The 10,878-nt window shown below is 55.4% G+C and overlaps 2 protein-coding genes across 7 annotated transcripts; both read left to right on the forward strand.

Annotated features, from left to right (window-relative positions):
- Positions 1–3,590: 3,590 nt before the first annotated feature.
- On the forward strand, positions 3,591–6,295 carry LOC310899558 (placenta-specific gene 8 protein-like). 3 transcript variants are annotated; one of them, XM_083836044.1, is made up of 5 exons: positions 3,631–3,764; positions 5,013–5,155; positions 5,229–5,353; positions 5,953–6,056; positions 6,182–6,295. In XM_083836044.1, coding segments are annotated over exons 2-5 (345 nt in total). In that variant the 5' UTR covers positions 3,631–3,764; positions 5,013–5,040; the 3' UTR covers positions 6,183–6,295. The 3 variants fall into 3 exon arrangements, with proteins under 3 accessions (XP_083692169.1, XP_083692168.1, XP_083692170.1); XM_083836043.1 differs by having other exon boundaries at positions 3,591–3,827; positions 5,953–6,295; XM_083836042.1 differs by having other exon boundaries at positions 3,606–3,764; positions 5,953–6,295.
- Positions 6,296–6,805: 510 nt separating this feature from the next.
- LOC310899559 (placenta-specific gene 8 protein-like) lies at positions 6,806–8,344 on the forward strand. Of its 4 annotated transcripts, none has more exons than XM_083836048.1 (5): positions 6,806–6,950; positions 7,559–7,675; positions 7,761–7,885; positions 7,995–8,098; positions 8,213–8,344. In XM_083836048.1, coding segments are annotated over exons 2-5 (339 nt in total). In that variant the 5' UTR covers positions 6,806–6,950; positions 7,559–7,566; the 3' UTR covers positions 8,214–8,344. The 4 variants fall into 4 exon arrangements, with proteins under 4 accessions (XP_083692174.1, XP_083692172.1, XP_083692173.1 ...); XM_083836046.1 differs by having other exon boundaries at positions 6,811–6,950; positions 7,539–7,675; XM_083836047.1 differs by lacking the exon at positions 6,806–6,950 and adding an exon at positions 7,194–7,320 and having other exon boundaries at positions 7,539–7,675.
- The last annotated feature ends 2,534 nt before the right edge of the window (positions 8,345–10,878 follow it).

The raw sequence follows: 10,878 nt of genomic DNA on the forward strand, positions 1-10,878 counted from the left end.
TGGTCTGACTGCTGGGCACTAGCGGCCCATGGAAACTGAGGTGAGCTCATTTATCGGGAACAATCTGCATGCAGACTGCCGGCTTAACAAACCAGCACATTCCAGAACTAATGCCAAGTGTTTGCATGCTGGTGGTTGACTCTAAGGTAGGAACTCATCTTGCCAAGTGAATCTCATTTCCTCCTTCTAATTCTAATCCTTTAACCTTCTGCTTCTTCTTTCTATTTCTGCTCATACAGGAGTAACTGGTTTGTTAGGAGGAGAACTATAAGCAGTAACAATAGCAACTGCAGGCTAATTACAGATCTCTGTACCTTTCCCTGCCCTCTACCATTTTATGCTTGGTTGGTTATGCAATTTGTCTGCTGGTTACACTTTTCCTTGCCTCCTGGTGTCCTCTGCATTGTGGGATTAATTGCTGTGGAGGGAGCGACAGGCACGCCTGTTCCAGGAAAACAAAACACAGCCGAGACCAAGAGAGGGGAGCTGCTCTAGTTCTGAAGGTGAGCGTCATGTAAGTTATTTAGACAGCTGTGGCTAAGAGACATTTGAGTCCAGAGCTGTACGTTCAGGGGTTGTCAAATTCAGCTTGACTGGTGCTGGTGGACAGATCAAGAAGTTGCGGTTGCAGCCCAAGGAGACAGCTCACAGTGGGTCAGGGGCTTTGGTCACAGGAGATCCTTCCTGGAGCCGTGCTGTGGTTGGTCCTGCACACTTCTTCCTTGTTGTGTGTGCTTTGTGACGCTTTGTTTATTGTCTTTTGGGCTTCTCTCACTATTTGGACACAACATAAAATATTTTTTGAACAAGCCAGAAAGAAGACCGTTCAGGTTGACTGCATATGAAGTAGAAATATGTGAAGAGGTTAGTAAGCATAGCTCTCGCAAGCAATCAGAGGCTTCTTTTGTTCTTACACGGAAGTTCTTAAAAAGGGTTTATAAATTTTCACTGGTACTAAGTTAAAGGACAGCACTTTAAAAATGAAGGATAGTTAAGTTTCTGAACAATTATGTGACAGAGCTGCATTCTGCACAGGCAGAAACGAATGCGTCCGGCTTCATGTTGAACCTGGGTTACGAGGCATTTACTAGTAATATCCAAGTCTAATTAATATCTGTAAGTGTCTTAATATTTGTAGCAGTACCTTAGAGAGAACGTGGCAAAAGTTATGTGTTTCTAACATACTAACGTGTCTTCAAGTGGCTTGGATTTGAGAAGAGCTCACATTTTGTAGCATCTGTGGACTGTCTCATGTCCATCTGCCTGTGGCAACTTGGCACAAGCAAGCATTTGTCTTGTAATAAGAAGAAGAACAAGGTGTGGCAACGCAGGGTAAAGATTCAAATATCACACCAGTCCTAAACCTAGAAATCATTGCGCGTGTTCTGTTGGAGTTCTCCAAAATCATCTCCAAATGCCTTTTGCTGGCTAAAATGCCATTTGTATCTGCTGGCAGTTATATGTGCATCTCTCTTCTGTTCTCAAGGTATTCTTTTCTGCGCTTCACAAACGCAATCTCAGCTGTATTTAAATACAATTTGCTAAAAAAGTCTCCCCCACATCCATCTCTAAGCAGCAGGGTTAGCTGTTGTGGTTTCACGCAAATAAACACTGCTCCCTGGCAGCCTTCTTGCCGGTGTCAGATGTTGTTTCTCCCCTTTCTTTTGCAAAGTTTCCCCTGCAGGGGCATGGACAAGGAGCGCGTCTCTGAGGGCAGGAAGGTCGGCTGTGCCTCCCGAGAGCCAGGGCTGGAGGTTGCTCAGCAAAGCAGCCAGGGCGGCTTCCAACCCAAAGGTTGTCCCCGGTGCGCTCCCCGCGTTGGAGAGCAGCACCAGCTCATGCACACTGGGGCAGACAGTGCCTGGACTTTGCTATTTGCATGCTGCTTGCAAAAGAAGGCATCTCCCAGTCCAAGGAGGCCAGAATTTTCCCTGCCTCTGTCTGGGGAAAACACATGCTGCGGGTGTGGAGCCAAGGAGGGGTGTGGTGCAGGGGACAGGGGACAGATAGGGTGGTGGGGTCGGTCTTGGCACCAGCCCTGGGTATTACGATCTTGGGGCGAGGAGAATTGCTTCCTTGCCAGAGGCGTTGGAGCCTCCCCAGGGGTGAGCCCCGCCTCACTGAGGCACCATGCTGCACTGCTGGGACAAGGGACAGTATGGCCAAGGGGAGTGGGAGGGTGGGGGGACAGGTCCTTGTTTTCCTGGTCAGCAGGAGCAGGAGCAGGGCTGGGAACCTGCTTCTGATCGTATCGGTGTGGGGAAGATGCCCTCAGCCATCACAACAAAGCCAACAGGAGAGGTGAGGCTGTTAGCAGCTATGAATAACGTTGGCCTGCCATGGGCTGAAGGCTGCTGGAGTACTGCAGGGTGAGCGGCCGGGGTGTTTTAGGTACCTTTCCTGAATTACACAGGAAAATGCAAGGAAAGAGTGCGCTGCATAGCACCTCTCTTTTGCTGAATGCTGCTGGTAAGGAAACACACACAATGTCTGTGCCCCCAGGCAGGTGGCTGCACGCACCAGGCTGTGCTCAAGCCAAACAGGAAGAAGGCTAGCAAAAGAAATAAAACAATAAAAAAATGTGTAAAAGAGCCACGGTCAAAGTGTAAAAATACAGCTCCAATGTTTTTGACACCCAGCGGAAATCGGGGCCGCAGGGAACAACCAAGCGATGCCCAACCACAAACATGTGCGAGGTGCTCCTCCGAAGGGGAGGGACCGTCACCGAGCCGTGCCCTGCGGCCAGTGCAGCTAGTGGAAAAATCACCCCTCTGCATGCTCGCCCCACGGCACCTTCCTGGTTTTGTTTGTTTGTTTTCATCCTGGACTGCTGTCCAGGCCTCGGAGGTGGAGGAAGGGACGAGACATTAGCTGGGGATAACAGCACAGGGGCTGAGGCGGGGGGAGCCTGATGGCAGCACTGGGTGGCCACCTGTGGGGAGGACTGCCTTGTGTCCCGCCCCAGTTGCCAAATATTTCGAAGACGGGGAATTTCCCAGCTTCATCAGGTCTTGTTCGGCCCCAGAGGCTGCCAGTGGGCTTCACACAGTGCGGCCCCCTCTGCGCACCCCATCAAACGAAGCTGCTCCTCGTGACCGCAGAGCCTGGGCTTGGCGTAACCCCAAGTGGGAGGCAGCACAGAGGAGGAAGGCAGCTCTGCCCATGCCTGGTTTTGGAGGAGATCTGAGGCTCCTGGAGGTGTTGTTTCAAGGGAGATGAGGACCTGGGTGGGGAACAGGGAGCTGGCTGCAGACAGGGCAGGGGGAGGACAGCACAGATCCCATCACGTCCCAGTGCTGCCTGATGTGGGGCTGAGCGAGGGGAGGGCTGTGGCTGCTCAGATGGAGACATCGGGGGCATGGGGTGGTGACCCCGATGACACCCGTGGGCCACGGTGGTTTGCAGGGAGAAGTTGGAGGAAAACAGCCCGGGGTGCTCCTCACTGTCCTGGAGCGCGTCCTTGGGTTTTGAGGGAAGGGACGGGGAAGAAGCCTCTCCCAGGGACTCGGATGAGGTGTGCGCAGCCGCCTCCAGTTTAACGAGCTGCAGGCTGTGGTTTCACACGGGGAGGGGAGAGAAGCACCCTGCACTGCACGTGGGCTCGGCCCCCCCGGCTCCCCGCCACCGTTACCTCCCATCTCTCCCTGCTCAGCACCGCTGCCAATAAGAGCCTGCAGGAGACAGAAAGCCAGGCACTCACCCTTCGCCCAGCTGCTCCGCACACACCAGGGACGCCAGCCACAACTGAGGCTGCTCCACAGAAGGTTGGTTCCCTGGTGGCATGAAAATATGAAATGCTCCCTACCCTAGAAGGATTGGATAACAAGGCAAAAATTACATATGTATACTTTTTTTTCTTTTTTTTTTTTTAATTCTTTTTTCCTCTGCTCAGTAATGCTGGGGGATTTAATCTTAATGCAAACTATTTGCTACATCCTACTTGGGGGAAAAGGGGATGCTTTTAACAAGCTGTGTGCTAAATCTGCTTTATGGGCAGGTCACTTCTGGCTTGCCACTTTCTCCTGTTACTACGAGCATATAAATGTACCAGGGGAATCTGTGCAACTCTTTGCTCTCTTATTAAACCGGGCTCCCTGCTTTTTCTTAGCGTGTGCTGCAGAGCAAGCCCCTCTTATGGGGGATGCTGAGGTTTGTAGCTGCAAATGTTTTCGGGCAGACCCCACAGTGCGTGCGGGAGGAAGCTGCTCTCCTGTCCAAAGGCTGACTGCTGCAGCTTGTCGCTTTTGTGTGTTTCTGCCCGTTCTTGTTGTGCTCTTCCTGTCCTTTTTGGTTGGATGTGGCTTTGGTGGCAAGAGTATCTTCCTGTGGCAGTGTCTGCATTGCTGTTTCCTGCTTGGAGAGGAGAACGCACACGAGGATCACTGATACAGGGAATGATGTGGGGCTGCAAAAGTGCAAGGGTGTGCGGGCATTTGTCTGTTGCTGGGCACATTTCCGAGGGATCACAGCTGCTCCGCCAGCAGTGCTGCTACGCGCATTTCGGTTTCTGTTCTGGATGCTGAGGTCAGTGGGGCTGCTCCTTGAAGCCGCGCCCCTCTCGGTAGCTGAGGAAAGGAAAATAAATTTATAGCAAATGGCCTTGGGATATGTGAGCCCAGTGCCTTTGTGGTTCCTTCCCCCTTGCTCTCCTTGTGCATACTGAGATGAACTTTCCCTAGAGGCACAGCTTTTTTTCTGTGGTTATCCAAGCAAAACACGTGCCGTGCAGCACAAGCCCACACTGATTTTTGTCATACCTGAGGATCATTTCCTCCGGGAGCTGCCGGAGAGCAAGGAGCAGGGTTCAGACCTAGGACACGGTGCCAAGTTCCTGCATTTCTGGCTCTGCTGGGAGCAAACGTGCGGCCACAGCAGCTTCCTACACGCTTTGTGTGCTCACCGAGGTGCTCTGCCGAGGGATACCTGTCGTGCAGCCGGGGGTCCCGTGGCCCTGACGCCCTGCCCTGAGGCCGTGCCGCTGACCGCTCTCTTCCCCTCCTTTTCCTTCCCAGCTCACACCACTCAGTGCCACAGTCGGCGATGGCCGCTCCCACCGTGGTGACCATGCAGCCCCAGTATGTGGTGGCTGGGCCCAGCGTGTCCAGGGCCATGTGGCAGACGGGGCTGATGGACTGCTGCACCGACTGCGGTGTCTGTGAGTACCGGTGGGGCCAGGGGCCGCTCGGTGGTGGGGTGGCAGGGGCTCATGGTGGTTCTCCCCCTTGCAGGCTGCTGTGGGACGTTCTGCTTCCCCTGCCTGGGCTGCCAGGTGGCCGGGGACATGAACGAGTGCTGCCTCTGCGGGACCAGCGTGGCCATGAGGACCCTGTATCGCACCCGATACAACATCCCGGTCAGTGTGGGCGCAGGTGGTGGGCTCCCTTTTCCCCCCCGTTTTCTCTCAATCCTCATGGCCGGCCGTGGCCCCGGCTCGGCACCCTTCACCATGGCTCGCATCTTGCCTCTGGCAACAGCCAAGCTCAGAGAGCCACTGCTTGGCCACTGTGTCCCTGTCAGGAAGAGCCCTGAAAGCACCGGGGTCGCACCGGTGCTGCACAGGATAGCAGCTTGGTGTGGGTGCCAGGGAAATGCGGGCGTTTGCGCACATTAAATGTTTCAGAGCTTTTCTTCCCACTGGCGGTGAAAGGACTTGATGTGTGACTTTCCCCCCCCACCTCGGGCGGGGAAGCCAACAGATAAGTCCCTGTCGGAGTTCCGGGGTAAGCAGTTCCTTGTCCCTTCCTATCTTATCTCCTTCTGGCAAGCCTGCCCAGTCCTGCAGCCAACGCAGCCGTTGCTGCTGAACCATGCACTTTTTAAAACGTCCTCTGCTCCGGGGTCAGAACTGAACTGTGATGGAAAAGACATGTAGTGTGGAGTGCAACTAACCTTTTCTTTGCTGGAATGTGGTTTTGGGGAAGCTCTGGCTCCTAATACATGCCTTTCTTGCAGGGCTCCATTTGTTCCGACTACTGCATCACCCTCTGGTGTCCCGTGTGCTCTGTGTGCCAGATCAAAAGGGACATCAACAAGAGGAAAGAGCTGGGCATCTTCTGGTCAGCGCCCCTCTTCTCCCTGAACCATGGAGGCATCGTGCACGTCCATGGCCTGAGCGGGACAAGCGTGTGGCCGCAGCAGGCTGCTGTCAGCCCGTCCTCACCTCCTGTCCCTTCGCTTACAGATACCGTGGAGACCATACCGCCTGCTCCCCACAGGAAGGTGGCTGCGGACTGCCCATGAGTGTCACCCCTCAGCCCCTCACTAACAGCCCCAATAAAGAGCAATGTGTGCCTTGCCTGCTGTGTGCTTGTTGCCTCCCTGCATCGTCCCTCTCTACCGCACGGATGCATTTCCACCCGGGTTCTACTCCTTTTCCCTTTTATAGACTATTTTAAATGTGTGTAGGGTGTCTGCTGAGATGTCAGACGTGGGCTGGCTTCTGGGTCTCTTTGTGGAGCTGGCGCTGAACTTCCCCACGAGTGCAGGTACTTCACCTGCCTGCAGCAGCAACAGAAAAGCGAATGTGCTAGGGTCCCGGCAGCTTCTCCCTTTTGGGAGGCCGTGGGACTTGCCCTCTGAAACGATGCTTCTGACCTGAAGGCAGCTGAGGGGAGGCAGCGGAGAGGTGCCGTCCCCCCTGCTCCCATCACTTTCAGAGGGGGGGTTTGCCCTGTGGGTCTCTGCAGGCACTTGTGGGCTTGTGGAGCCTGAATGCGGCCTCCCCTTCTCCGAAGGCCGCTGCTGGGCACTGCTGGGCACGGCGGCGCAGGCACAAAGGCCGCCGGCATGGGGAGTGGCGAGGGCCGTCAGCGGAGACGTTGCGCAAGCGGGGTGCGTGCAGCCCGGCCTGCAGCTGGGCCGGGAGGAGCAGAGGTTGGCAGCGCCCGGTGCATATAAGGGACGTGAGTGGACAAAGGAAGCACGGCTCTGGGAGAAGGTTGGCTCTGCAGGTGCGTGTGGCTGGGGGGGCTTTGGGGTGAAATGGTGGAAAATCGGGGCTGAAGTGGTGATAATGGAAACTGCGGTGATCCCGCGTTGGACATGAGCAGGGGGCGGTGGTCCCGGGGCTGCATGTTCAGTGTGCCCAGTGCCCACCGGTGTGCTAGCTGAGGGCACGTCCCTGCCCTAGGGAGCAGCCCCAAGGGTGTGGAGGCTGTGGACCTCAGGTGGGTTTGTTACAGGGTTCATTATGGAGCTCATTATGGGGGGCAGCTGGGTGTGGGGAGGAGGAGGAGGTGTTGTGCTGTTGGGGGAGGATGGGAGCGCAGGGGCTCCTGTGGTGCTGGGGAGCTGAGGAAGAGGAGGCACCTGGCGAGGAAGGTAAGTGAGCAAGGAGGGGCAGGAGCTGGTGGCTAGGCTTGGAGCAGTGGAGAGGGAGATGGGAAACGTGTTGTCTTCCAGCCCCCTGGGGAAGGAGGGTTAGACGGGGAGAGGCAGAGCGGGTGAGGCCCCGGTGGAGCAGTGCCCAGAGACGTGGCCCCTGGGCTGGGGCAGTGAGGGCTGCAGCCTCCTTTCCTCCTGGCCAACCTTCTCCTCAGGACGCCGTCTGCCTGTGCAGCTCTGTCGATGGCCTCCCACCATGTGGTCACCACCCAGCCCTTGGGCTCGATGGCAGCCCCGCAGAGGAATGACTGGCAGACAGGGCTGATGGACTGCTGCTCCGACTGCGGCGTCTGTGAGTAGGCCCTGGGTGGGCTGGTGGAGGGTCTGGGGGACGTGGGGCGTGTGTCGAGCGTGGGGTGTCCCCATGTCTCTCACAGGTATCTGCGGGACCTTCTGCTACCCCTGCCTGGGCTGCCAGGTGGCCGGGGACATGAACGAGTGCTGCCTCTGCGGGCCCAGCGTGGCCATGAGGACCCTGTATCGCACCCGATACAACATCCCGGTCAGTGCGGGTGTGGGGAGGAGCACCGTGTGTCCCTGGGGGACTGGAGACGCACAAGGCCACGTCTCCCCGGGTCGGGGTTTTTTGTACGACGGGTCCTTCTTGGCAGGGCTCCATCATGGATGACTACATCTCTGTCCTGTGCTGCCCCTGGTGCTCTCTCTGCCAGCTGAAGAGGGACATTAACCGGAGGAAAGAACAGGGCACCTTCTGGTGAGTTGGCCTCTTTGCCCAGCTCCGCGCGCATTCCCTGAGCCTCCCTTCCTGCCACGACTGACCTAGCGCATCCCCGTCCCATCTCTCAGCCTCCTCTGCCCTCCCTTGCAGATGCTGCTGCCCGGGCTGTGGAGTTGATGCTGCCCTCGCATTTCTGGTCTGTGCAATGGGGGTTTCAGTGTTCTTGCACAGATCCCCCCTTCCCTTGGTAACGCGGTCAATAAAGAACAGTGCTTGCCCTTACTTGCATGTGTTTGCATTTATTTACTTTGTGGTTTTAGCTTTATTATTTCCCGGTGTCCTGCTGTGACACCAGAGGACAGCATGCTGCTTTGTGCTGTGTGTTCAGAGCAACACTGAGCACACCAGAGGAAGATCTCTTGCAGATCTGCACCAGGACGGGACCAGCCCAAGAAACTCAGCAGTGGGAAAAACTGAAGTGAAACAAAACCCAAGCCAATGCTGCTGCGGCCATCTCAGCTTCTCCTCCATGCACGCCACAGTGTGGCCACTGGCAGGGCCTGTGACAGCATCGATGGGGAAGCGATGGTGGCAGGGTGGGGGGACTGTGGTCCAGCCTGCCATCTTCATGAACCTCCTGAGGAACCACGGTGCTGAGAGCCCACTGGGAGCTGCTGCTGCGTGGGGTGAGACGTCCTGGTGTCTGGCGTCAGACTGGGGGCTTGAGGAGTTTGGGGGAAAACCTCATGTAATTGGGGGCTGCCTTGCTACACCACGGCTTTGAACAGGTGCTGGATTTACTCAGTAACCTGTCATGGGTCAGAAAAGGTAATTCTGAGGCTGGGGTTGGCTCTGCAGAAGAGTGCTGGTGGCTCTGGTCTGTTTCAGCTTTGCTGCTTTTCAGAGAAATTGGCATGTTTTTTGTGTTCTCCCAGAGGTCAAGCTGGCTGTGGTACCATCAGCTGCATAGCCTGGGGAGGCCACATCATTGCCTCAGCGAGCTGGCAGCACCCAGGGTCTGGGACTCCAAGGCCACCCACCCGTGTGCCAGTGACAGGTGAGAGCTGTGTCCCTGTCATGGGGTTCCTGCAGACCCCTGTCCCATCTCACCAGCACCAAGGTCTCCTCGGGGCTCTTCTCCCCTCTGGGCCATGCTTGCAGAGGCCCAGCTTAGCTCTGCCTGTCTTTGCAGCAGGATGGGTGTCATGGCTATGGGCTGAGAGGGTTTCCCCACCCGTGGGTGGGAGAAGGTGGTGACTGTGGGTGTGTAGGTTTCTGTAATATGCAAGGACACAAAGGCTTGGTTTCTGTAGTTTTATTATGAATTGCCACCCCTAAAGCAAGCACATACTTACTTTTATGCGTACTTATATATATATATACACATTTATATATATATATATATATGCACACCACTCAAGGTGTTACCAGTATGGCACGGATCAGACCACTCCCAGGACTGGGACAGCTGAAGACAGAAAAGCTTCTCATCACTGGATGATGTTTGTGACAGCATCCACCATCAGCAGGCGTCCCCTGAGAGGATCCCGCCTGTCCTGGAGATCTAGAGAAGCTCCTCTTGTGTAAATATTGAGTTATTTTTATACCACGTTGGTGCTAATACCTAAAGGAGATGTAGGATAGTGTAGATCAGCTAATCCTGATTGATGACAAACTAGCCTGCAGGGAAAACAGGCGTTTGTTTGTTGGTTATCGGGGATTCTCTATTCTGTGCTCATCAAAGATGTCTCACTCCCTGCTGAGCTTGCCAGGCATGCCTTGGGCTCCCGGTGCAGTAGCTACGTTTCTTCATGTTTTAGTCTGCTCTTGTGGGGGGAAATGAGACTGGTGGCTGCGGAGGGCATGGGCACCTAGTGGAAGGGGCTGGGCGTCTGTCGGGCAGTGCTGTGCCCCCCGCATCTCTGAGCAACCGCTTTTGTTCCTTCACAGGTACGAAGATGTCGCTGCCTCAGGACCCCGCCTTGTGGCCACGCTTGTGCTGTTCAGTCTCAGCCCGTGGGTTTCGGCGCCGTTACGGCCCCAGCTAACAGGCGCTGCGGCGGGGCTGCAGCTCCAGCTAGCGGACGTGCCGCATCAGAGGTGCCCTGCCCTGTACCACCGGTGGTCGTTGGCAGCTCCAACCCATCTCAGCTGTCTTTCCACAGCTCAGGTTAGGTGCACAATCGCACCCCGCTGAAGCTCCACAGTCTACCTCATGGCCGATCTAGCCTCTTACAGTTCCACAGCTGGACACTCTACCTTCTTTCAATATAAGATGACTTGTGCTACTCTTTGTTCCGGTTTTGACCACCCGGCTGTTGGGATATGTGATGCTCCTAATGCTTATGTACCTGTCTCATCGATCATCTGTCTCGAGGAAGTCATACCTGAAGGGTGCGGCTTAGTTCCATCTCCACCTAATGGATGATCCTTCCTCTTACAAGATAAGCGAAGGGCTGCTTCAATAAAAGCTCGTTCTTGTTCTAAACTAATTCAAGCTCCAGCTCATTTGTTGCAATCTGGCCTGTGGCCAAGGTCGTGAATCAATCACTGTCATAACTTCATATTAATATGGACCGTCAGAATTGTCCAAAGATGGCGTAAGTATTGGACAATTAAGGCAGTAACTATTCCAGGCAAAGAGTGCACGTGGGAAAGGGGAAAGTGCCTTTTTGCCCATCTCAAACACTTTATTCAGCCTGGTGCATGCCACTTTCTCCCGTGAGGGTCTGCATGCCTGCCCCGACACCCTCCCCCCTCCCTCGCCTGCCTGGTCCCCAAAAGGGGGTGTGGAGCCACTTTCTGAGGTCCACCAG

The sequence above is a fragment of the Anser anser genome (assembly GCF_964211835.1).
Source record: "Anser anser genome assembly, chromosome: 4".
Lineage (NCBI taxonomy): Eukaryota > Metazoa > Chordata > Aves > Anseriformes > Anatidae > Anser > Anser anser.

Coding starts and splice junctions, on each gene's coding strand:
- LOC310899559 (XM_083836045.1), top strand. CDS start 7,257: ATGGGAGCGCAGGGGCTCCTGTGGTGCTGGGGAGCTGAGGAAGAGGAG. Junction 7,676..7,760: donor CTGCTCCGACTGCGGCGTCT/GTGAGTAGGCCC, acceptor TGTCTCTCACAG/GTATCTGCGGGACCTTCTGC. Junction 7,886..7,994: donor GCACCCGATACAACATCCCG/GTCAGTGCGGGT, acceptor CCTTCTTGGCAG/GGCTCCATCATGGATGACTA.
- LOC310899558 (XM_083836043.1), top strand. CDS start 5,041: ATGGCCGCTCCCACCGTGGTGACCATGCAGCCCCAGTATGTGGTGGCT. Junction 5,156..5,228: donor CTGCACCGACTGCGGTGTCT/GTGAGTACCGGT, acceptor TCCCCCTTGCAG/GCTGCTGTGGGACGTTCTGC. Junction 5,354..5,952: donor GCACCCGATACAACATCCCG/GTCAGTGTGGGC, acceptor CCTTTCTTGCAG/GGCTCCATTTGTTCCGACTA.